Source organism: Anolis sagrei, chromosome Y (assembly GCF_037176765.1).
Source record: "Anolis sagrei isolate rAnoSag1 chromosome Y, rAnoSag1.mat, whole genome shotgun sequence".
NCBI lineage: Eukaryota > Metazoa > Chordata > Lepidosauria > Squamata > Dactyloidae > Anolis > Anolis sagrei.
This window is the reverse complement of record NC_090035.1, coordinates 38,300,329-38,326,669: the sequence shown is the minus strand read 5'-3', so window position 1 is coordinate 38,326,669 and position 26,341 is coordinate 38,300,329. Positions and strand designations below refer to the sequence as shown.

At 42.4% G+C, this 26,341-nt stretch overlaps 1 protein-coding gene across 1 annotated transcript in view; it reads left to right on the top strand.

Annotated features, from left to right (window-relative positions):
* LOC137095598 (transmembrane protein 54-like) overlaps positions 1-25,585 on the top strand; it is a 35,924-nt gene extending 10,339 nt beyond the window's left edge. The window contains exons 3-6 of the mRNA XM_067462372.1: positions 14,559-14,749; positions 18,467-18,526; positions 23,505-23,693; positions 25,544-25,585. Of these exons, the coding sequence (XP_067318473.1) occupies positions 14,559-14,749; positions 18,467-18,526; positions 23,505-23,693; positions 25,544-25,558 (455 nt within the window). The 3' untranslated portion in view covers positions 25,559-25,585. The remainder of the gene's footprint in view (positions 1-14,558; positions 14,750-18,466; positions 18,527-23,504; positions 23,694-25,543) is intronic.
* The last annotated feature ends 756 nt before the right edge of the window (positions 25,586-26,341 follow it).

Genomic DNA, 26,341 nt, shown 5'->3' with positions numbered 1-26,341 from the left:
TAAAGAAGGATAAAACTACGATAGCATCAAAAGCTAGAAATATTGAAACAACGGAATTAAGTAGAGTAATGAATAAATGGCAATTAAAGTATGTGTGGAGATTGGTAAAAGGGAGTGAAAGTAGATATACATTTTATTCATCGGTACATAAGGTGTATACAAGAATTGATTATATTTTTGTCTCCAAAAATATGACAAGTAAAGTGCTAAATGCTGATATAGGTATGATTAAGATTTCGGATCATGCTTTGGTTTCAATTGAGATTGTGTTGAAATGTGATTATGACAAAATGAAAAGGTGGAGGTTAAATACAAAAATACTAAATCATAAAGAGATAGTAGATAAAGTGCAAGCAAAATGGCAAGAAATATGGGGCTTTAACGAAAAGGGGGTGACAAAAGGAGTTCTATGGGACACTATGAAAGCAGTGACCAGAGGGTTATGTATAAAAGAGACAATAAACTTAAAAAGAAAGCAAGAAGAAAAGAAAAGGAATTTAGTAAGAGAAATAGAAGAGATTAAAAAAGCATATGTAATAAAGAGAGATACACGAATTTATGCTAGGTTAAGAGCAAAAAAAGAGGAATTGGATAAAATGGAAATAGACGAAGTACAAGAAAATTTAATTTATTTAAGGAGGGAATATTTTGAGTTTAGTGATAGGAATTCAAAGATGCTAGCCAAATCAACATAGGAAAAGAAAATGAAAGGAATGATAAATACGATAAAAAATAAAACAGGTAAATTATGTAGAGCTATGAAAGAAAAATTGAAAGTATTTGAAGAATTTTATAAAGAACTATATCAAACCAAAGCAAGCCCCGTAGAGGCAATTAGGAAATATGTGGAGGAAAATTGGGAGAGTAAGCTGGAGGAGAAAGATAAAGAGTTACTGGAACAACCTATTAAGAAAAAAGAAATAGAGGAAGTTATTAAGAAATTAAAAGTAGGGAAAGCTCCAGGCTTGGATGGTCTAGGGACAGAATATTATAAAAGTTTTAGAGAAGTTTTAACCCCAAAACTATTAGAATTATATAATGGAATAATGAAGGGAGATAAGATACCCGAATCATGGAGGAGATCATTAATAATATTAATACCTAAACCTGATAAAGACTTAACAGACCCAGGGTCATATAGGCCCATATCATTAATTAATCAGGATGCAAAGATATTGTCCGCGATAATAGCCAATAGAATGAATAAATGCATGTATAAGTACATAAAAGAAGATCAGTGCGGGTTTGTAAAAGGAAGACAAATGTCAAATTTGATTGGGAGAGTATTAAATAAAATTCATTGGGCTAAAGAGGGAAAGGAAAATGCAGGGATATTATCATTAGATATTTTTAAAGCATTCGATTGTGTGGAATGGGAGACATTAAGGGAAATTTTGAATAAATTTGGAAATAGAATAAAAGGAGTACTAAAACAATTTTACTCAAGGAACTCAGCAGTGGTAACTATAAATGACGGAGTGACAAACGAAATAAAAGTGACTAGAGGAACTAGACAAGGGTGCCCTTTGTCTCCGATACTATTTGCTATGGTGATAGAACTGTTTGCTAATAACATAAGGAACGATAAAAATTTAGAAGGGTTAGGAAAAAGGAGAAACAGAAGGTGAGCTTATTCGCTGATGATACATTGTTATTTATAAAAAATATAGTGGAGAAAATGGATAGAATAAAAGAATATTTGGAGATATTTGGGAAAGCAACGGGTTTACAAGTTAATTGGAACAAGTCAGAAATGATGCTACTTAATTATACAAGAGAAGAAGAAAAAGATTTTATAGAACAGAGTAAAATGGGAATAAGAATTAAGAATAAATTAAAATACTTGGGAGTAATAATAACTAAGGATTTAAAAGAGATAGAGGAAGTAAATGTAGTAACATTAAGGAAAGAAGTTCAGAAAAAGTTAATAGAGTACGAAGGTATACGCTTATCCTGGTTTGGAAGAATAGCATTAGTAAAAATAAAAATACTTCCAAAAATAAATTTTATATTTAGGATGCTACCACTTCAAATCACAGTAGAAGAACTAACTAGATGGCAACAAATGATTAATAGGTACTGTAATGGAAGTAAAAGAAATAGACTAAATAAACGGTTATGGTACAGATCGCAAAAGGAGGGTGGACTAGCGCTACCTAATATAAAAAAAATATTATGAAGCAAGTAGATTAAGTTTGGTTATAGAAGGAATGGTTAAAAAAGAGGGAATAGATTGGCTTAGTAATGATTCAGGAAAAGTGGAAGACGAAACTTGGAATATATTTTTTAAACAGTTTACTAGAAAAGAAATGAGGGAAATGAGAAACCCAATGCTGAGTAACATACTGGAAGTATGGAATAAATATAAGGGGAGGTTAATAAAGGAGGGATCAATTATAACCCCAATAGTGATGGAAAAGAAGTTCCCAATTTTTTTTAAAAAAGTAATGGATAAAAAGGTAAGGGAAATAAATTTAGATAGGATAGGGGATTGGATGAAGGTGGAAATGAAGAGGGAAATGATGTTGGAAGAGTTTAAAGAAATAAAATTGTCATGGTTTCATTGTATACAATTAGAACAATGGTTAATAAACTGGAAAAAAAATAATAGAAATGGAAGCCAACTCAATCAATTTGAACAAATAATACAGAAGGGAAGGGCTGTAGAAGAACATGAAAACTTGAGAGGTATAATTAGCAAAATTTATAAGATACTAATTGAAATGAAGGATGAAAAAATAAAAAAGTGTACCCTTAAGGAGATTTGGGAAGAGGATTTAGGGATGAAAATAAGTGAAACAGAGTGGCAACAGTTATGGGGACAAAGACATTTAAAAATTTTATCGATACGAGTTAAAGAAAATTATTACAAGTTAATATGGAAGTGGTACTTGACACCGGTAAGAATAGCATATATGAATAAAAATAACTCAATAAATTGTTGGAGAGGGTGTCAAGAACCAGGAACATATATACACATGTGGTGGCAATGTAAACATGTAAATAATTTTTGGGAGAAAGTATTTAGAGAAATAGAAACTATAATGAATATGAAAATAGATAAAAGTCCTAGTATAGCCTTACTATCATTATATAACAATAAGCAATTGAAAAAGGAGGATAAAGAAGCGATAACAAACTTACTAACTATAGCAAGACTGCTCATAGCAAGGAATTGGAAAAAAGAAATGAATATACAAATAGAGGAGTGGTAGAAGGAAGCATGGAAAATAGCAATAAATGATAAATTGACATGTATATTAAAGGTTAAAAAAGGTACATGGAAACAAAGCGATTTTGATGCTGTATGGGGAAGATTTGTGGTAAATGGATTAAAAAATAAGGAAGGAAAATTACCGTCACAAGAAGAAATGAAATTTTGGACAGATGAAATGTAAGAATTGTGGCTTGAGACGGGTGGAGGGGAGCACTGTGGTGATAAAAAGGAAAAAAAAGAGAAAAGGGGGAGGGGGGGAAATGTCAAAGCAAAACAATAAAACAACATGTTAAAGAGGCTGATGTACAAAATGCAATAGTATGTAATAAATGTGATAAATCAATAAAAATTATTATAAAAAAAAGTAAATGGCAAATCCATAAGAATCAAATGATAAATCCACAAAAGTATTGTCCCTAGGTTCATAAGAGACTTTCAGGAAGGATCCCAGGAGCCCTACGCTCCTGCTGGCCCAATGCTGCCCTTGTCCTTAGAGAACTATAAGTCACTATCCCTTATTTTGGGGGGAGTGCTCGACATCATTCCTCCCTTCGAGGCTGGAAAATGGTCATGCTCATTTTCCCAAGCCTCGACAATTCTTTAGCACCCGGGGCCTCTCTCTAGACAGATTAGATTGTATTCCGTTGATTATTTTGAGGCCCAACTTAAGCGACAACAGCAGGACCCAGCAGGGTGTGAGAGACCAGTAGCAGAGTGTCCTTTGGTTTGGAGTAATAAGGATTGAAGTAAGATGGTGGAGACGGTGGAGGCAGGGGATGATGAAGTCTGTGATGAAGTCTGGAGCACTCAGGGGTCCTGAGTGAGTCCCCAATGGAGAAGGATGGCACATGATGGAATTCCCCCATCTGGCAGTGGTCCTCAGGCCTCCTGGGGGTGCTGGCTCCTCCCTTGGCACTTGGGGGAGGGAGACGATGGGGCACAGCTTTGCTACCCCTTCTGGCGTGGCACCTCCTGGTGACCGCAGACAGGTCCGGCTCTCCATCATCACAGAGACTCAGGGGTAATGTCTAGGACAGTCAGAAAGAAATTTTACAGGGCCCCCCACCCACCCCCTTCCCAGCCCAAGGGTAGTTAGTAGGGAAAAGTTTGAGAGGCGGGGCTTCCTAGTTATCCTATATAAACCAGCGTCTGAACCCAAGGGGCAGCTGGGCTCCCACAGAAGTTGAGGAAGCAGGAATCCATTTGTTTCCTTCTGCTTCAGGATAAGCTTTGTTTAAATTTAACTGCTTTCAGTGCTGCTTTGTTTGAGAGGCGGGGCTTCCTGAGTTTAAAAATTAACTGCTTTGTTTGAGAGGTGGGGCTTTCTCGTTATCCTATATAAACCAGCGTCGCGCGCGCCTGACGCTGCGCGCGAACTTGTACACTCAGTAACCTATACTTTCACCCCTGCATACAGACAACAACATAAAACACACACCAAGAGGAGGTAATTAGCAACCTCCAGATGGAACAAACACGAAAACTTCCCATCTCATGCACAAGCTGTGGCATGTTCAGCTTTTTCACACTACAATTACTCAATTACATCTGCCCCAAGTGTAAACAGATCACTCGCATGGAACACAGTATCCGACAACTCGAGGACCGTATTAAGACCCTTAAGGACATTCAGGAACTTGAGCCGTTCTTAGACACCACACACCACACTGTCCTAGACATGCAGCCCATATCACACCAACATTACGGGGAGGCTCAAGAGAACAGCACCTCAGAAGTGGACAACCCTCAGGCTTGGAGAAATGTCACCCTTAGAAGGACACATAGGACCTGGAAGCCTCCTCAGAATACTTCCGCTCAGCTGCAGTTACATAATAGATTCCAAATTCTCACACAACTATCACCTGACCAAGAAACACAACATATTGGGGAAGACAAGAATGGCTTAGATACTGATCAGTGGCTCGTCCTTGACCAGTGTGAGGGGGATAGCCCTGTTTGGGACAACACTTCACAACATTCACACTTACACAATCATGCAGGTGTACCATCCCCAACCATAGACCAGGTGCAACAGGAACACATACAGGAGAACCATAGGCTCTTGGACGAATCTCAATAGATTGTCCTTGACGAATGCACCGGGGATGTCGAGGAGGAGGACAACACTTTTCACCTACACAATACACACCAACAGGATGACTTTTCTGGAGACCTACACACTACATTGCACAAAAGGGGCCCTGTCATTCCCGAAAGTAAACAGGTCTTGGTAGTAGGCGACTCCCTCCTTAGAGGAACGGAAGCTGTCATTTCCAGACCAGATGGGATGGCTCGAGAAATATGCTGCCTACCGGGGGCAAAAATACACCATATCACTCAGAGGCTCACCAGGCTCCTCAAGCCCTATCACCGTCCTCCCCTCATGTTGATTCATGTAGGAACCAATGATACTGCAAGGCATACGTTTCAAAAGATCACAAATGATTTTTGAGCTCTAGGAGCAAAGCTAAAAGAATGTAATGTACAGGTGGTCTTTTCATCCCTCCTCCCTGTTGTAAGACACGGACCCACAAGAGCCAGAAAAATAGTACAGGTCAATAACTGGCTTAGAAAATGGTGTCAGGAGGAACGCTTTGGCTTCCTTTGGCACTGAGTCTGCTGTGCTTGCTGTGAAGGGGCAATAAAGATCTCCAGCCTGCTCCCAGGACTCCTTGTGAGTAGACAGCAGCCCAGGCCTCCTCCAGTGGGGTGTGACTCAGCAACTGCAAGGAGGCCTCTACATCTATAAAGCTGAGCCCACAGGCCTGCCAGGGATTGAGTCTGCTGTGCTTGCTGTGAAGGGGCAATAAAGATCTCCAGCCTGCTCCCAGGACTCCTTGTGAGTAGACAGCAGCCCAGGCCTCCTCCAGTGGGGTGTGACTCAGCAACTGCAAGGAGGCCTCTACTTCTATAAAGCTGAGCCCAGGGACAGAATAGGGCTGTTGTTGGTGTACCGACCACCCCGCTGCACCACGGCCGCCCTACCTGAGCTTGCAGAGTTGGTCTCAGGCCTGGCATTGGAGTCCCGGCGGCATGTAGTGCTGGGGGACTTCAATGTTCATGCAGAGACCACTCTTTCAGGAGCGGCTCAGGACTTCATGGCTTCCATGGCAACTATGAGGCTGTCCCAATTAATATCTGGCCCTATCCACTCTGCTGGACACACACTTGACTTGGTCTTCTGTCAGGGCTGGGAAGAAGGTGGCGGTGTGGAGGAGTTATCAATCTTCCCTTTGCCATGGACTGACCACCACCTGATCAAGTTTAGACTTGCTGCAACTTCTAACCTCCGCAGGGGTGGTGGACCCATTAAGATGGTCCGCCCCAGGAGGCTTATGGATCCAGAAGGACTCCTGATGGCTCTTGGGGATGTTTCCGCTGCCTTGGATGGTGATTCTGTCGATGCCCTGGTCGCTCACTGGAATAGGGAGTTGACTAGGGCAATAGACACGATTGCTCCGGAGCGCCCCCTCTTAAGTCACCGAGCGAAACCGGCCCCTTGGTTCAACGAGGAGCTGGTGGAGCTAAAGCGAACAAAGAGGTGGCTAGAGAGCGTGTGGAGGAAAGAGCCCAGCGAGTCAAACCGAACACGCCTACGCCTCTATCTAAGGGCGTATGGCGCGGCAATAGAGGCCGCGCAAAATGCTTTCTACTCGGCCAATATTGCGTCCGCAAGGAACTGTCCGGCAGAGCTGTTCCGAGTAGTCAGAGGGTTGTTGAATCCCACCTTGAGTGGGTCCCCTGACGACTCGGCAGCGCGCTGTGAAGCATTTGCTCAGTACTTTGCGGACAAAGTCGCTTTGATTCGCGCGGGCTTTGACACCACATTAACTGCAGTCTCTGAGGATGTAACTCAAGCATCTGCTTGTCCAGTTTTGTTGGATTCGTTTCAATCTGTTCAACTCGACGAGGTCATCAGGGTTCTGGGAAAGGCGAGGCCCACCACATGCATCCTAGACCCCTGCCCTTCCTGGCTGGTAAAAGAAGCCAGAGGGGGTTTGGCAGAGTGGGTAAAGGTGGTGGTTAATGCCTCCCTTCGGGAAGGCAAGATTCCAGCCAGCTTAAAACAAGCTGTCATCAAACCGCTGTTGAAAAAACCATCACTAGACCCCACTCAATTCGTCAACTTTCGGCCAGTCTCCAATCTCCCCTACTTGGGCAAAGTCCTGGAATGTGTGGTGGCCTCGCAACTCCAGGAATTCCTGGTGGACACGGACTATCTAGATCCGTCACAGTCTGGCTTTAGGCCGGGACATGGTACTGAGACAGCCTTGGTCGCCTTAGTTGATGATCTGCGCCGGGAACTGGACAGGGGGAGTGTGTCCCTGTTGGTTCTGCTGGACCTCTCTTCGGCCTTCGATACCGTCGACCACGGTATCCTTCTGGGACGCCTCGTGGGAATGGGTCTTGGGGGTACTGCCTTGCAGTGGCTCCGGTCCTTTCTCGAGGGTCGCTCCCAGAAGGTGCCACTAGGGGACTCCTGCTCAACTCCTCGGCCATTGCACTGTGGAGTCCCGCAGGGCTCAATATTGTCCCCTATGTTGTTTAACATATACATGAAGCCGTTGGGAGAGATCATCCGAAGTTTTGGGGTGCGATGTCATCTGTACGCAGATGATGTCCAACTCTATCACTCTTTTCCACCTGCCACTAAGGAGGCTGTTCAGGTCATGAACCGGTGCTTGGCCGCTGTCACGGACTGGATGAGGGACAACAGATTGAAACTAAATCCAGACAAGACAGAGGTACTCCTGGTCAGTCGTAAGACCGAACAGGTACGGGGTTTCAGCCTGTGCTGGACGGGGTCACACTCCCCCTAAAAGCACAGGTACGCAGTCTGGGAGTTCTCCTGGATTCATCGCTGAGCCTGGAACCCCAGGTTTCAGCGGTGGTCAGGGAAGCATTTGCACAATTAAAACTTGTGCGCCAGCTGTGTCCGTACCTTGGGAGGGCTGACTTGGCCACGGTAGTACACGCTTTGGTTACATCCCGCTTAGATTACTGCAACGCTCTCTACGTGGGGTTGCCTCTGAAGACTGCCCGGAAGCTGCAGCAAGTACAACGCGCGGCAGCCAGATTACTAACGGGTGCGGGGTACAGGGAGCACACCACTCCGCTCTTACTTGAACTCCACTGGCTGCCGATTAGCTTCCGAGCACAATTCAAAGTGCTGGTGTTAACCTATAAAGCCCTAAACGACTCCGGCCCTGTTTACCTCTCCGAACGTATTCTCCCCTACGAACCATCAAAACCACTAAGATCGTGTGGAGGGGCCCTGCTCTCGGTCCCTCCGCCTGCACAAGCACGGCTGGTGGGGACGAGGGACAGGGCCTTCTCGATGGCGGCCCCTCGACTTTGGAACTCCCTGCCATTAGAGATCAGAACTGCCCCCTCCCTCATGACGTTTAGGAAACTAACAAAGACCTGGTTGTGGAACGCGGCATTTGACAACTGATTTAATTCTTTGCCCACATGAAAGGAGGATGATGAATGGGATTGTGATGGTGTCAGACGAGTTGGCTCTTTTAACTGTGATGATAATGTTTTAACGTGTATAGTGCTGATATTTTAACCGTGTAATGAAGTGGCATTGTGTTGTTATTGTATATTTTTTGTATGTTAACACATGTTGTGAACTGGTCCGAATCCCTCTTTGAAGGTGAGAGGGTCGGTATATAAAACCTCGAAATAAATAAATAAATAATTCCTTGACCATGGCCTGCTTTTCCAGGAGGATGGCCTACTGGCAAGTGATGTGGTGCATCTCACACAAGTAGGAAAACACCTTTTTGCTCACAGACTCGCAAACCTCATTAGACGCACTTTAAACTAGGTCCGCCGGGGGAGGGGGACAACAGCCTTGTGAACACTACTTTACCCATAATGTCTGGGAATCGCCAGAAGGCTAAACGGAGGGCTGCACAAACACAACAAGGACCAAGAACCAAAAGCACAATAATCCCAATTAAACAGCTCAAGGGAAATCTCAGGGGCTCACATGTGTTTACACTAATTCACAGAGCATGGGAAATAAACATGACGAACTCCAACTTTTAGCACAACACCACAAATATGATATCATAGGGATCACTGAAACCTGGTGGGATGACTCCTATCGCTGGAATGTAGATATCGAGGGGTATAACCTCTTTCACAGAAACCGAACAAAGGGGAGAGGAGGCGGAGTAGCCTTATATGTCAAAAACTCTTATGCTGCAGAAGAGATACAGGACAGCAATCTGGGAAACCAGCTTGAAATCATCTGGATAAGAATCAAGGGAACTGGGACTCAAAAAGATGTCGTTGTAGGCGTCTACTACAGACCCCCAAGCCAGGAGGAAGAACTTGATGAAGTCTTCTGCCAACAGTTGACCAAACAGGCACAGAGAAGAGATGTAGTAGTCATGGGCGATTTCAACTATCCCGATTTTTGCTGGAAAACAAACTCGGCCAAGAGTACAAGGTCCAACAAATTCCTCGCTTGCCTTGCAGACAATTTCATGGTCCAGAAGGTAGAAGAGGCAACAAGGGGATTGGCTACTCTTGATCTCATCCTAACAAATGCGGAGGACCTGATCGATGCGGTCGAAGTGGTAGGATCCTTAGGGGCAAGTGACCACGTGCTCCTGCAATTTGAGGTACAAAGGAAGGCCGAAACTAAGACAAGTCAAACCCGCATTTTGGACTTTAGGAGAGCTGATTTCCAAAAAATGAAGGAAACGCTGAGCAGCATTCCGTGGACACAGATACTAAAAGACAAGGGAGTTACGGATGGATGGGAATTTCTCAAGAGTAAAATACTCAAGGCAAACCGTGCCAACAAAGAGAAAAAATAGGACAAGTGCAAAGACCCAAAAGGATAGAATTTTTATAAAGGTAATCCATGCAGGGGACAGAAAGGAGTTCATAGTAAATGGCAAATCCATAAGAATCAATGATAAGTCCACAATGATAAGTCCACAATGATAAGTCCACAAAAGTATTGTCCCTAGGTTCATAAAAGACTTTCAGGAAGGATCCCAGGAGCCCTGCTGCCCTTGTCCTTAGAGAACTATAAGTCACTATCCCTTATTTTGGGGGGGGGGGGGGTGCTCGACATCAATACCAGAATTCCTGATCTGGGGAATATGAGAAATAAAGTTAAATAAAGTTTTGCTATGGAAATGTAATGAAAATGAACAAAGAAGGAAACAATAATTTAGGAACAACATGGTTTTAGATGTGCATATGAAGAAAGGTTCTTACATTAATTGATCAAATTTTTTGAAGATGTATATGCAAAAGTTCAGTTTATATGAAATGGTTCATGTAATTGCAATGACGATAATGTGATTACTTACCATTGTAATTGTGAAAATGTATTTTGGTTTAAGAAACTGAAATGTGAGACAACTAACATTTAGAAGTTTCCTTACTATATGTTGCATATCGATTTAAAAAATGAAATCAATATGCAAGAGGGGGAATATGTAATAAGAAATCCAATGTGCAAATTTGATAAATGTGAATTTAATAATGATGTGTGGGAATGAATGGAAGAATGGAAGGATGTGTGGTTGGAGTTAATAATTTTGGAAACACCAGTATAATATTAAGGCCTGCAATGACTAAACTACCTGCTTGCTGCTTTGTGATTAAAACCTATTAATGAGATCTGAAGAGTAAACTCTGATAAGAATGGGACAGTGATAAAGGAAATGTTTGCAACATTTCTTAAGTTAAGAAGGAAGTCAACATAAGATCAACACCAATCAAGAAGAACAAACATCTGGCCAGGAAACTGGGATGGATCCAGGATGGAAGACATCTATCATTTATTTACAACTTTGGGATTACAGAATTTTCCTATAAAAGACTCAGGCTAATTATGCTCAAATTGTGACAGACAGAGGCGCTGTTCATCCGCCATGCTCTGCTCCATGGGAAGGACAGCAATGGTGTGCCTATGGAGAGAGGCAGATCTGCAAAGGAGCAGTCTGGTCACTTTGAGGCTTCTTTCTCAAGGGAAGAGGAAGAAGTGCGCTTTTGGAGTCTTAGATTTTGTGCAGGGAGTCAGGTTCTGCTGTATGGAAAACAGATATCTGGTCCTTGGCATTGTTCTTAGGGAAAGGAGTTTTGGCATTTCAGCATTTTGAAGTTTTGGCGTTATGGAAGTTATGGAACTATGCTTTGAAAGGCTGCAGGAAATCAGGGTCTGGCCGAACAGGTCTTTCTCCAAGGAGTGAGAAAAGGATATGTTAATATTTTGGATGCATGTGGATGAATGCATGTACGTGTGTGTGAATTCCCCTTTGTTTGTTTGTTAACCAATGTAATTGTAAATCCAATGTAGTTGCATAGAATCTGTATGTCTGTATGTCGAAATGTTTTTCTGTAATCTGATATACCTTCTCACACTGCAAATTGCAATAAAAAGAATATATGCTTTAACATCATTGAAAAGTCATTCATGACAGGATTTTATGCTGGGAAAATAGCTGGCTGATAAGATCCGAATCTGGAGCCTCAGGGCAGAAATGTGGCTGGTATCTGTGTGCGTGCCTATTGTCTCCCATGCAGTGGTTTTCCTTGAAAGGGGGCAGCCTGGCAGTTATGCCTCGAAAGCAAATTCAGCTGTGGATTGCCTGCATAAGTAGAAAGTTGGGCTAGATGATCTCTGAGGTCCCCTCCAACTGGAAAAGTACTATGAAACTTCCTTTTTACTGGCAAAGGGTATGTCTACTAGGGCTGGGCAACCATGGAAAAATTTGTTTCTAAACTCGCTTCGTTTCCAGGGGGCGCCAGCGTTTCTAAATTCTAAAGACTTCCAAAATTTGAGATTTCAAAGTTTCGTTATTTACGAAATTTCGTTATTAATTACGAATCGATTTTTAATGGTCGACACGATTGCGCAATACACGAAAAAAAACCTCCAAACGGGAGAGGAAGAACCTCTGAAGCTTCCCTTCTCTCTCTGTTGTTGACTGTTGGTAATAAAACTAACAACAACTAACCAAAACCAAACTATATTACATTACATTACATTATATTAATATTATATTATTATTATTAAGAATGGATGGCCATCTGTCAGGGGTGCTTTAATATACAATTATATTAATATAATATAATAATATACAATTATAATAACATAATAGGAGGAGGAGGAGGAGGAGGAGGAGGAGAAGGAGGAGGAGGAGGAGGAAAGGCAAAGCTGGCATCTTTTCTCTCCTTCTTTCCCCTTTTCCTTCTCCTGGAGGAGGAGGAGGATGAGGATGGGGAGGAAAGGCAACACCAGACATACGAAAATAATTACGAAAATTGGAAAAATTGTTTCAATTCTTAATTACTCCTCACAGTATTCCTGCATGGCTCAATATTGGATCGTAAGCTAATTTAAATACGAATCAATAACGAGTAACGAACATAACGATCGAAACCTCCCAGCCCTAATGTCTACACTGAAAAATGAATGCAGTTTGGCACCAGCTCAGACTGCCATGGCTCTATGCCAGTGGTTTTCAACCTTCCTAAGACCGTGACCCCTTAATACAGTTCCTCATGTTGTGGTGACCCCCCAACCATAAAATTATTTTCGTTACTACTTCATAACTGTAATTTTGCTACTGTTATGAATCCTCATGTAAATATCTGATATGCAGGATGTATTTTTATTCACGGGACCAAATTTGGCACAAATACCCAACACACAGAAATTTGAATACTAGTGGGGTTTGGGGGTTTGATTTTGTTATTTGGGAGTTGTAGCTGTTGGGATTTATAGTTCATCTACAATCAAAAAGCATTCTGAACTCCACCAGTGATGGAATTGAACCAATCTTGGCAGTCAGAACTCCCATAACCAACAGAAAACAGTGGAAGGGTTTGGTGGGCATCAACCTTGAGTTTGGGAGTTGTAGTTCACCTACACCCAGAGAGCACCATGGGCTTAAACAATGATGTATCTGGACCAAATCTGGCACGAATACTCAACATGCCCAAATGTGAACACTGATGGAGTTTGGGGGAAAATAGACCTTGATCTTTGGGAGTTGTAGTTTCTGGGATTTATAGTTCACCTACAATCAAAAAGGATTCTGAACTCCATCAACAATGGAATTGAACCAATCTTGGCACATAGAGCTCCCATGACCAACTGAAAATACTGGAAAGGTTTGATGGACATGGACCTTTGGAGTTGTAGTTCACCTACCTCCAGAGAGCACTGTGGACTCAAACAATGATGGATCTGGACCAAACTTGGTTCCTAAGACCATCAGAAATACGTGTTTTTTGGGTGGTCTTTGGCAACCCCTCTGACACTCTCTTTATGACACCCCCCCCCCGGGGTCCTGACTCCCAGATTGAAAAAACCTGCTCGATGCGATGAATCCTGGGATTTGTAGTTTTGCACGGTCTTGAGCTTCCTTTGCTCAAGAGTGCTGTTGCTTCCCCAAACTACAACTTTTATGTTCCCATAGCAAAACATTGAGACATGGCGGTTGAAGTGATGTCAAGCTTCATTCATTATGCTGGGTCAATAAAATAAATTAGATTATTATGATTTTTAAAATATTTATCCTGGAAATCCTTGTGGATGGTAACTTGTCCTTTAAACAAGGTTTGATATTAAAAGAAATGCCACACTTTTCATAATCTGAACTAGACTTAACAGACACATTTACATTCCTGTTCCTGATTTTATGCATTTTGGTATATTATCCAAGTGCTGTCCCAAATTGATCAACTTTGCTATTGCAAAATTGGGGATTTTTACTAGAAAGAATATTGGGATGCCTGGTCACTCAGGACTACCAAGCAAGACCTGGATCCTGGGTTGATTCTTTGTGATGCCTTGAGCATGAAGCCCACTTTGCCATGTGCAATTCAGATGTGAAACAAGTCCAACAAGGAAAGTATATAGACCAGGACTGGGCAAACTTTGGGCCTCCAGGTGTTTTGGATTTCAAGTCCCACAATTCCTAACAGCCTCAGGCCCCATCCTTTCCCCCCTCCGCCGCTTAAGCGCCCATTCTGTCTCTTATTTTACTGAATGTGTCTCCCTTATCATAGAATCCTAGAATTGGAAGGGAATCCCAAGGGTCATCCAGTCCAACCCCCTTCTGTCAGGCAGGAAATGCACAATCAAAGCCTTCCCAACAGATGGCTATCCAGCCTCTGTTTAAAAGCCTCCAAGGAAAGAGCCTCCATCACCGGACCCCCAGGCAGTGAGTTCCCCTGTCAAACAGCTCTTCTTATGGTTGGGAGGTTCTTCATCATGTTCAGGTGGGATCTTCTTTTCCAGGAGAGTGCACCTCCTCTGGGATGTTGGAACTGAGCTCCTTTCTTCCCACTCTTCCAGACCACCTAAGCCCAAGTTGCACCCAGAAGCTCCTGATGAAAACAGGCCTCATCCTGATTGTCATCGGCCACCTCAACATCACCTGGGCTTTGGTACATGGCACAGTGCTGCGCCACATCGCCAACCCCAGGGACACCATCTCCTTGCAGTACGCCGTCTCCAACATTGTGACCGTCATCTCCGCCATCTTGGTATGCATACTTTCCTTGCATCCTTTTTATGGTCATAGGGAGTCATAAGAAAAGGCTGTTGCATATATATCCCATTGCATATATGACCCATGTAGTAATTTTATTGATTAGCCCTTAGGCCATATCACAATACCAAACTAATTAAATAAATAAATATTATAAGATATTATAAAACCTAGTATATACATCATATTTCCTTATCACATCTACTATTTACCCTCGTCAGCCCCACATATGTGGCTCTCATATTGTTTGACTCATTGTATATGTGTCCCATGGCATATGTATCCCATTCCATATATGTACCTTGCATATATGTACACTTACATATATGTACATATATGTACCATTGCATATATATTCCATTATATATATGTCCCACTGCATATGTGTCACCTTGCATATATGTACCCTTGCATATATATACCCTAGTATTTATGTTCCATTGCATATATATCCTGTTGCATCTATGTCACTTGCATGTATGTCCCATTGTATATGTGCCCCATTGCATATGTGTCCCATTGCATATATGTACCCTTGCATATATGCGCACTTGCATATATGTACCCTTGCATTTCTGTCCCATCGCATAAATGTCCCTTTGCATATATGTCCCATTTCATATATGTACACCTGCATATATATACCCTTGTATTTATGTCCAATTGCATATATGTCCCATTGCATATGTGTACCCTTGCATATCTGTCCCATTGTATATGTGTCCCATTGCATAAATATCCCCTTGCATATATATATATATATATATATATATATATATATATATCTCCTTGTATTTATGTCTAATTGCATATATGTCCCATTGCATATGTGTTCCATTGCATATGTGTCCTCTTGCATATCTTTCCCATTCTATATGTATCCCATTGCATAAATATCACTTTGCATATGTCCCATTGCATATGTGTCCCATTATATATGTCCCACTGTGCTTCTTACATGCTTTTCAATGGGTTGCCATTAAGCTATATGTATAGGGGTGCTCTTGGTTACCCCAGAGCACCCCTATAAATGTTACCTTCAATTCAGGAGGAAAGATGGGATGTACGTAAATCAAATAAGCATATAAATACCCATCTTAAAGTATCATCTCATGGTTCTTTTCTTGGTGGGAAAAAAGTTAGACTATAGAACAAGTGGCACAGTTTGCTCAAGGAAGTTTCCATTTACCAAACCAAAGCAAAGCTATCATATGTTTGTGTAAATGCCTTCAAGATGTCTGCCTACTTATGGAGATCTCTGTGGATTTTCCATTAGATTTTCTTCAACAAGGAATATTTAAAGTGGTTTTGCCAATTTCTCCCTCTGATATAAAGCCCAAAAGAACCTGGGTTTCATTGGCGGTCCTTTTAAGCTTGGACTTTTGGACTGCCGTTCTCAGAGTCCCCAAACTTGGTGGATTCTGGGAGCGACAGCCCCAAAACACTCCTGGTACCTTGGAAGATCTATACTGCGCCATTTAGGAGAAAGGGACCAAGGCTAGATCTCATGGATGGATGTACTTTCAAATTGCCTGCTGATACATGGTAACCCCATAAATTTCATAGGATTTTCTTAGGCAAGGAATGCCCATTCCTTTCTCTGAAATATAGCCTATAGTATTGATTTCTGGTTTCCCATCCAAATACTAGCCAGGACTGACCCTGCTTAACTTCTAAGATAATATCGGTTCTGGTGCCTTTAGAAAAGTGTTTCTCAACCTTCCTAATGTGGCGCCCACTAATACAGTTCCTCATGTTGTGGTGACCCCTAACCGTAACATTATTTTCATTGCTACTTCATAACTGTAATTTTGTTAGTTATGAATCGCAATGTAAATATTAGGGCTGGGCGGTTTCGTTCGTTAATTTCGTAATTCGTTAATCATTCGTTATTTTTCTTGATAACGAAGCGATAACAAACCATCCAGGAGCAACTAAAAAACGAAACAAATGTTTAAAGCTATTTCGTAATTGTTTTGTAATTATTTCGTTATTATTTCAGCTCCTGGCTGCAAAGGGGCCCGAGCAGGGGCAAGGAGAAGGGAAGGCAGGCGAGAGAGAGAGACTGAGTGAGCAAGCTCCCTTCCCGGCCTGGCTTCCTCCCCTCGCTCCCCTGGCTCCCCCCGCCCCCTTCTTCCCCCTTTCCCCAGCTCACCTGGGCATGCATACCCCACTGACATCTTCACATGCCCGGCCCGGCGCAGGGGTGGTCCGGCGTGCCCGCTCGGCGGGGCCCTGGCATCCGCCGCCCTGGGAAAGACCCCCGCCCAGCAGCAGCGGCAAGGCCGACGATGCTGCGGTTGCTGACTCCCCCGATCGCCTCCCCCGCCGGGAAAAGGAAACGCAGGAGGAGGCGCAGCAACAGCAGCGGAGCAACCCGATTCTTCTCTCTCCCTCTCTCTCTCTCCCTCTTTGCTCAGGGTTGGGCTAAAGGAGCAGCTCAGTGTGTGTGCGTGTGTGCGTATGTGTGCCTCTATCTCTGGCTGTGCGCGCGCTGCTTGCGCGAGACGGAGGCGACCGCGCGGGTGGGAGGGAGGGAGAGGGAGGGAGGGATAGAGAGGGGGTGGGTGCACGCGCGCTCTCTCTAGGTCTCTCTCGCTCTCTGTCTTTCCCCGACTGTCTCCCAATCCGATCCCGGGGCTGATGAATATGCAAATTTCTCGGCGGCGTCTATGTTGGTAGGGAGGAGGGAAAAGAGGGAGGAGAGCGAGCACGAGCTTGTCAAAGTGACCTGAGCCGAGTGCAAGTTTTATGTCTGGTGCAAATTTTATAGTTGTTTCCCTCCCCTCTCTCTGGTTGCAAGCGGTCGGCATTTACCCCACTTCTGGGTAAACTATTATTTAAAACTATTATTTAAAACTAATATTTTCATGTTGCGCAACCGCGTCCGCCATTTTAACGAATTGATTCGTTAATATTAACGAAATTTCGTAAATATCAAACTTTTTAAAAGGAAAATTTTGGAATTCTTTTAAATATCGAAACGCAAAAAACCCTAAAAAACGAATCGATTTTAGAAACAAATTTTTGCGTTGTTACCCAGGCCTAGTAAATATCTGATATGAAGGGTGTATTTTCATTCACTGGACCAAACTGGGCACAAATACCCCATACACCTAAATTTGAATTCAAGTGAGGTTAGGGGGGATTGATTTTGTCATTTGGGAGTTGTAGTTGCTGGGATTTATAGTTCAACAACAATCAAAGAGCATTCTGAACTCCACCAATGATAGAATTGGGCAAACTTCCCACACAGAACCCCCATGACCACCAGAAAATACTGTGTTTTATGATGGTCTTTGGTGACCCCTCTGACACCCCCTCAGGGGTCCTGACTCCCAGATTGAGAAACACTGTTTTAGGGTATTTCAAACCTTTGCTGTTCTTAATAAGCTTCCATTCATAAGGCTGCTATAATTTGAAGCGGATTTGATAGTTCATAGTAAGCACCCATGCTTTTGGGCTTAATGGGTCTCTTCTGTGGTCAATATTTTTCCTCCCAAACTCTGTTTTATCGTAGCATAAGGCAAAATGGTTGCCTTATTGTTGTTCTTATTGGGACCCTATAATTGGCCTGGAGAGGCATCAAACACTGCTCCATTGGTGTGTATTCATTCTCCCCTGGAGATGCAGGTGGGATTTGGGAGCTCCGCGAGAGCAATGTGGCATGGATATTGTGTCTTATTCCCTGACATCTATGTTCTCTTGGCAGACAATCTCCTGTGGCATTGCAGCCATTGTACTCTCTCGATACATCTCCCGGAAACCGCTGGTAAGAAATGCCTGCTTTCTCTTCAGTTGCCAGTCGTCTTTCAGAGCAAGAAAGACCTGAAATATGCTGAGTTTCTGATGGAAGGCATATTTGGACATACAGCTTGAGCATCCAGAATTCTGAAATCCAGAATCCCCAAACCTGGGGAGCTGAAATAGTAGCACCTTTGCTCTGCAATAATTCAATGTACACAATATTTTTTAAAATGAACAAAATTATGAATAATGTTGTTGTATGAAATCACCCCTTGAAGGAGCTGGGGGTGGTGACGGCCGACAGGGAGCTCTGGTGTGGGCTGGTCCATGAGGTCACGAAGAGTCGGAGACATCTAAACGAATGAACAACAATGAAATCACCTTCAAACTTTATTCTAATGGGGAATTAATGCAGTTTGATGCCACTTTAACTGCCGTGGCTCAATAGGATGGTGTCCTGGGAGTTATAGCTTTACAAGGTGTGCCCATAAGTGTTTGGGCTTCGCCAAACTGCAACTCCTAGGACTCCATAGCATTAAACTATGGCTATTGAAGTGTAGAAGCACCCAATGAAACATAAATGTATCTCACGCTTCAACGTTGGTGCCATATCCAAGGTAGCACATTATATCTGTGTATGCAAATACAAGGGGCATTCATTAAAGATTTCCCCTGACCCACTTCCAGTGGACTGAGAGCAATGAAACTTGGCCCAGTTCTGACTCCTCCTCTCCATAGGTGCCACCTAGGGACACATACTTCTCCCATCTTTTTAATCAGCTGTAAACACCTCGCTTGTAGAAGTCAACAAGTTGCTCCAAAAGCCACGTTGTGGCTTTGGAAATCAGAGTCTCATGATCTGAAAAATGCTTGGCCTTCAAAAATAACTTCACTGTTGGAAAGAGGTGGAAATCCAATGTTGAATAGGGGGATCAGGTGAATAAGGGGGATGGGGTAGAATTTCAAAGCCACAGGAGAATGCTTCCATTTGGGCAACATGTGAGTTGTGAACTGGTGCACTGTCTTGAAGAAAGCAAGCATGCCACATTGTCTCTTGGTTTTGATGGTCTACAATGTCCGCAACAGTGAAGTATAGTATGCCTCAGTGATCATTATACCTTTTGCTAGGAAATCCAACAATACTACTCTATGCTGTTCCCAAAATACTGTGAGCATGACTTTGCCTTCTGAGAGTTGGGCATGTGACTTCTTTGGAGGCAGTGAGCTTTCATTGCATCGACTGGACTTTAGCCTCAGGATCATAGTGATGGACCCATCTTTCATCCTGTGTGATCAATCTGTTGACAAAATCCTCCTGGTTTCCATGGCACATCATTGTCAATGCAGCCTGAGAGCATTTAACTCGTTCCTGCTTCTGGAAAGGTGTGAGCAGCCAGGAGACCCAGTGAGCGGATACCTTATGCATGTGAAGATGGTCTTGGACGATTTTTTTCCATGGACCCCACACTAATCTTGACATTTTGGGGTAAGTGGCGATTAGTTATGTGGTGATTTTCCAAAATGGTGACCTCCACCTGATAGATTGTGTGTTTATAAATAGCGGAGTGGGTTCACCCTGGAATTGGAGCTGTTTGCCCCAAAGTCTGGCCACATTTGAATTGACTATACCAGTTCTTGACTATATCATACGATGGGGAAATCATCACCATATACCTCTTCCATCTCATCAAACATCTCCTTTGGTGTGCAGCCTTTCAAGTAAAGGAACTTGAGGACTGCTTTGTATTCCACTGGGTCCATTATGAAATCTCACACCACTTCAGAACCTGTAAAATCAAGACCGTTATTAATTCTGAGTTGTAAATTGGCACATAACCCATCGAGACTTATATCATTACACATGTACAGTTTCAGCGATGTGTGATAAATAGAAGTGGGTCAGGGGAAATCTTTAATGAATGCCTCTCGCAAAATCCCAAATCTGCATAATTATAAATTTGGATAAAAGGTAACCAACCTGTAATGTTCCAGGTTTAAAAATGGCTCAGGAAGAATAATATACTTTTGTGGGATTTTCTGCATCCATCTAATTAATATCACACAGTGGAAGGAGCACACTGCAGAAAAAATGACGTCATGTTTGTGCATATAATAAAATAATGCATTTTCTGTTTAGGAAAGGAGCTTCCTAAACAGGAAACTCAATTTCCTGTCTGGGGAACCTGTTTTCTCTGCAGATATATATTATGCACAAGATTAGAAGATGTTTGGATACAGGGAGAAGTTGCAGGCCACTGTTTTTCTTCTCCAACTTGCAGTTATTCAGTTAGTGAAGGATTTGCCTCCCTGTCTGCCAGAAGTGAGCAACTTGCATAAAGGTGTAAATCTGCTTTTTATTTGCTCCTTGTCATGGCACAAGCTTGTCATGGCACATTGCCACCTGCTACACCCAGAATATCAGATAATGGCTTGGAAAGCTTGGTCTTTCCGAAGTTCATTAAATCTGCTGTTGGAGACTTCAGATATAAATGCCACACCCAAGAAGGGTGTTTTCCAAAGCTGTTTGTTTATGATCTTGAACTCATGAAATCGCAAGTCTAGGGCTCCAAAGTCCATTTTCTTCAAAGAGCTTAGTGCATGCATGCTTCCCTCCTTCTGTGTTTGCAAAGTCCTCATAGGGCACAATCCAGACAGGAGATTTTTGAGACCTATTGTAATGAATGGGAACCATGCAAGAGCACCATTGCCCCCTGTTATCCCCAGGGCTAAATGAGGCCCTGATCAGAACCCCTAAAAGCTTGGCAGCTGCAGGACAGAGATGTGGAATTATTATTATTATTATTATTATTATTATTATTATTATTATTACTATTTGATACACAACAAGATTAGTACACAGCAAACAAGATTATGCTGCCTTTGTATTACATCACACGTCAGACACTTCCCAAGTGTCTAGGACTGTGTGATGTATCCGCAAATAATGCATGCAGATTCGAGTAGGGTGGCCTTTTGCAGCTGACAGATGGTAATTTTGTCAGCGCCGATTGTTTTTAAGTGCAGGCCAAGGTCTTTAGGCACTGCACCCAGTCTGCCGATCACTGTTGTTGTTTGATGGTGATGATGATGATGATTGTTGTTGTTGTTGTTGTGTTTATTTATACCCCACTTTTCCTAGCCACAAAGGAGACTTGAAACGGCTAGAAATGCCCATGCAGTTTCTCAACCAAGAACCATGTATTTGTTGGATTCTTATTTTGGGATCAGGTGGAACACTGCAGAGAAAGTGTCCTTCCTTTTCCTTTCAGTGTCCCAGTTTCTTTCCTTCTTCTATTTCCCCCTTACTTCAATTGCTGCAAATTGAGCTGAAACTGCAAAAAATAACACCATGTAAGACAATTTTTGTTCCTTGGTTATAAATGTCGTTTCCTAATTGGTTGTATGATAAAAAAAACATGGAAAAGGTGTATTAAACTGCAAAAACTTTGTCTTTGCAAGAGATACATCCTGCAGCAGCACATTTTGCTATAATTTTTCAATGAATATCTCATTGAGTCTCAATCAATTCAACAGTTTGTGGCAGCAACAAAAACAAAGTTTCTGGAGTGGAACAATTACTTTCAAAGTAAGGACTGGACACTTAAACAGGAAATAACACTTTCAAATCAGGAACAGATTTTTTTTTTCAAATTTTGTTGCATATTGTAATTTATGGCCAGGATGGCCCAAAACAAAGCTCTGTGGAAACGACAGTCACAATGCTAACTCCTCCATTGGGAAAATAGCTTAGAAAGAAGGAGTGTAATTTGTGCTCAGGCTGGTTCTACATTGCTGAATTGATACAGTTTGATGCCACTTGAACCGCCATGGCTCAATACTATGGAATCAAGGGATATGTAGTTTGGTGAGGCACGAAGCACTCTACACTGTCAAATTAATGAAGTTTGACACCACTTTAATGGCTATGGCTCAATACTATGGAATCATGGGATTTGTGTTTTTATAACCTCTTCAGCCTTCTCTGACAAAGAGTGCCAGTACCTCACTAAACTACATATCCCTTGATTCCTTAAGCCCCCGGTGGTGCAGTGGGTTAAACCCCTGTGCTGGCAGGACTGAAGACCGACAGGTCGCAGGTTCAAATCCGGGGAGAGGCAGATGAGCTGACATGACAAAAAATAACAACAAACTAAACTACAGATCCTTTGAATCCATAGTATTGAGCCATGGCAATGAAAGTGGCGTCAGAGTAGAGCTAACAGTAGAGCTAACTCTGTAGAAGGCAGAGCAGAGGAAGCGTGAAATTTCAGTCTTCCCAGTTGAACAGGGCAAAAGCAAACAGCTGCAGCCTCTCCAGGCTTGTGCATAAGAGTACACAATTAATAACACTATGTCACAAAATTTGAATTTTTTTTCTGTTCCTGGTTTGAAAGTATTGTTTCCTGTTTAATTGTGCAGTCCTTACTTTGAAAGTCATTGTTAAACTTCATAAACTTCTATTGTGGCTGCCACAAACGATGTTGAATTGGTTGAAACTTTGAAAAACTAGAGCAAAACATGTTGCAGAATGTCCCGCAGAAGCAATTTTTTGGCAGCTTAACCATCGTTTTCCATGTTCTTATGATAGATTAGAAAATGAGATTATTGTATTGTCAAAGGCTTTCATGGCCAGAATCACTGAGTTGAGGACCTCACAACCTCTGAGGATGCCTGCCATAGATGAAGGCAAAACGTCAGGAGAGAATGCTTCTGGAACATGGCCATACAGCCCAAAAAACTTACAGCAACCCAATGAGATTATTATTAGGAAATGACATTTATAATCCAGGGACAAAAATTGTGTTACATAGTATTAACTGGCCATGTTAGCCACACTCTGACGCTGCTTGGTCAAATCTGGTTTTCAATTGGGCAGGAGAGTGCCTGGTACACTTTGGGCCCCACCTTTGTTTTACTATCCAAGAGGGTTTGGATTCTGCATCTCACTGCTTGACCCACAAAGAGATGTGTTTCTTTGGGCCTGACTCTTTCCCTCTTTCCAGAAATGGGCCGTCTTCTCCCTGAGTGTGGGCAGCACCCTGCTGTCACTCTTCTGCTCCGGAGGGCTGGCGGTGGCCATCGTGGTGACCTTTGCCAACCGGGGCCACACCCTCCTGGAGCTCTGCACCTTCGCCAACATGGACCTCATCCAGATCTCCCATGAGTGCCCCTTCGATCCCACCCGCGTCTATGTAAGTCTGCAGGAGCCCCTGTGCGCAGATGCTTCTATATATGGAGGGTTTGTTTGTAAAGGAAACCTTTGAAGGCAATGGCAGTTCCCCCTAGGTTCATTACGGGAGTCAACATGTTCTTTTCTGGATGTTGTTGGGTTGCACCTTTGGGTGTATCTACATCAGTGGTTCTCAACTTACCTAATGCCATTTATTTATTTGTCGTGTCAGAGCAACCAGTCCATGACCCCCAACCATAAAATTATTTTTGTTGTTACTTCACAACTGTAATTTTGCTACTGTTATGAATCATCATGTAAATATCTGATATGCAGGATCTCTTTTCATTCAGTGGACCAAATTTGTCACAGATACCTGATACTCCTAAATTTGAATATGGTGGGATTGGGACGTGATTGATTTTGTCATTTTGGAGTTGTAGTTGCTGGGATTTATAATTCACCTGCAATCAAAGAGCATTGTGAACTCCAACAACTATCGAATTGAACCAATCTTGGCACACAGAACTCCCATGACCAAAAGAAAATATTAGAAGGGTTTGGTGGACACGGACCTTGAGTTTTGGAGTTATAGTTTACCAACATCCAGAGAGCACTGTGGACTCAAACAATGATAGATCTGGACCAAACTTGGCACAGATACTCAATATGCCCAAATGTGAACATTGGTGGAGTTTGGGGAAAATAGACCTTAACATTTGGGAGTTGTAGTTGCTGGAATTATAGTTTAATTACAATCAAAGAGCATTCTGAACCCCACCAATGATAGAATTGGGCCAAAGCTCTCACATGAACCCCCATGACCAACAGAAATTACTGTGTTTTCTGATAGTCTTTGGCAACCCCTTTGACACCCACTCACAACCCCCCCTACCCCCCGGGGTCCTGATCTCCAGGTTGAGAGACACTGATCTACTTTGTAAAACAACTGCCATTGGATCCCACTTGAACTGCTATGTCTTCGTGCTATGGAACCCAGAGAAATTTGTAAAGTACCAGCCCCTCTTTTGCAGGATAGCTTAAAGTCCTTGTAAAACTACAACTCCCATACCATGGGGCCCTGGCCGTTCAAGAGGTATCAAACTGCATTTATTTCACCGGTTAGATCCCCCCCTTGGGTTAATTGACACTCAAGAAAAACATTTTTTTTTCTACCAGTTTTGGATTACACTATGTAACACGATTTTTGTTCCTGGATTATAAATGTCATTTCCTAATTGGTTGTATAATAAAAACATGAGAAAAAAGTTTATTGCACTGCAAAAACTTTATTTTTGCAGTCTGCACAAAAGGTTCAAAATGGCACATTGAAAGGTTAAAAATGGCAGCCACAAAAATGAAGTTTCTGGAGTATAACTACTTTCAGAGTAAGTACTGTGCAATTAAACAGAAAATAGCATTTTCAAACCAGGAGCAGACTTTTTTTTGTTACATAGTGTTATTTTCCAATCCCATTGCATTGCTGGTTAGAGGTACCATCTGGTAGCTGTTGGTTTGGGGATGGCAGAAGGGCATCTTTGCTTCAGAGTGAAAAAGAGGGGACAAAATGGGGTGCTTAGATCTCCCCAAGGGCTGTAATGTCTCCAGCTGTTGTGGGACAGCACCTCCTAGCATACCTAAGTCAGGGATGACAATACTGGGAATTGGAGTCCAACCATCTCCAAGGAGCTGCTTGATCCATCGTCTCTCCCATCCCTGAGTCTACAGCCAAGTACTGAAGAGAATTGTTTCCACACAAAAAAGTCTTTTCTGCCCCCCTCCAGAGCTCTGCCTTGGCCCTTTGGGGGCTTTCATTTATCCTTGACTCCATTGAGATCGTCTTCAGCATTTGCTGCTTTCTCATTGTTTCAGGGCTCCTCAACTTGAAGCTCTGTTGCAAAGGGATGCGCAAGAAGAAGGTAGGAGGAAAACGCTTAGAAACACCCTCTATATTTGGGGGAAGAGATTCCTTTGGGTGCATCTACACTGTTAGAATGAATGCAGATTGATCCTACTTGAACTGCCATGTCTCAAATCTATGGAATGATAGGAGCTCTCGTTTGGGGAGGCAGCAACACTCTTCGGCAGAAAAGGCTAAAAAGATTTTTTTTTTTTTTTTGGTTTCATAGTTGTGAGAATGTATTGTATTGCTTTGAGTGTTCGCTTTGGGTCTCCTTTTAGAGAGATAAAGCGGGATAGGAGTAATAAAGATGGCAATCAAAATAATAATAATAACTATTCTCCACTACTGTCCATTATAATCATTGAATATACAGTGTTCCCTCACTTATTGCAGAGGTTACGTTCCATGACCTCCCGCAATAAGTGAAAAACCCCGATGTAGGGACACTATATTTATTTTAATATTTATACATTATTTTAGTAGTTATACACTATTTTAAGTCTTTATAAACTTAAAATAAAGTGAAGGAGAGGAAGGAAAGGCCCTTCAAGGCTGGAGGGAGGCAGAGAGGAAAAGCGCCTCGGAGAGCAGCGGCAACAAAAACCCCACGAAACAGCGAAAATACTTCAATATATATTTTAAATTAATATTTTTTGAAAACTGCGAAACAGTGAGTCCACTAAAAGTGAACCATGAAGTAGCGAGGGAACACTGTATAGCCAACCGTCTGAATCAACAGCTTGAAAATATTTCAAGTAAAATCCAAA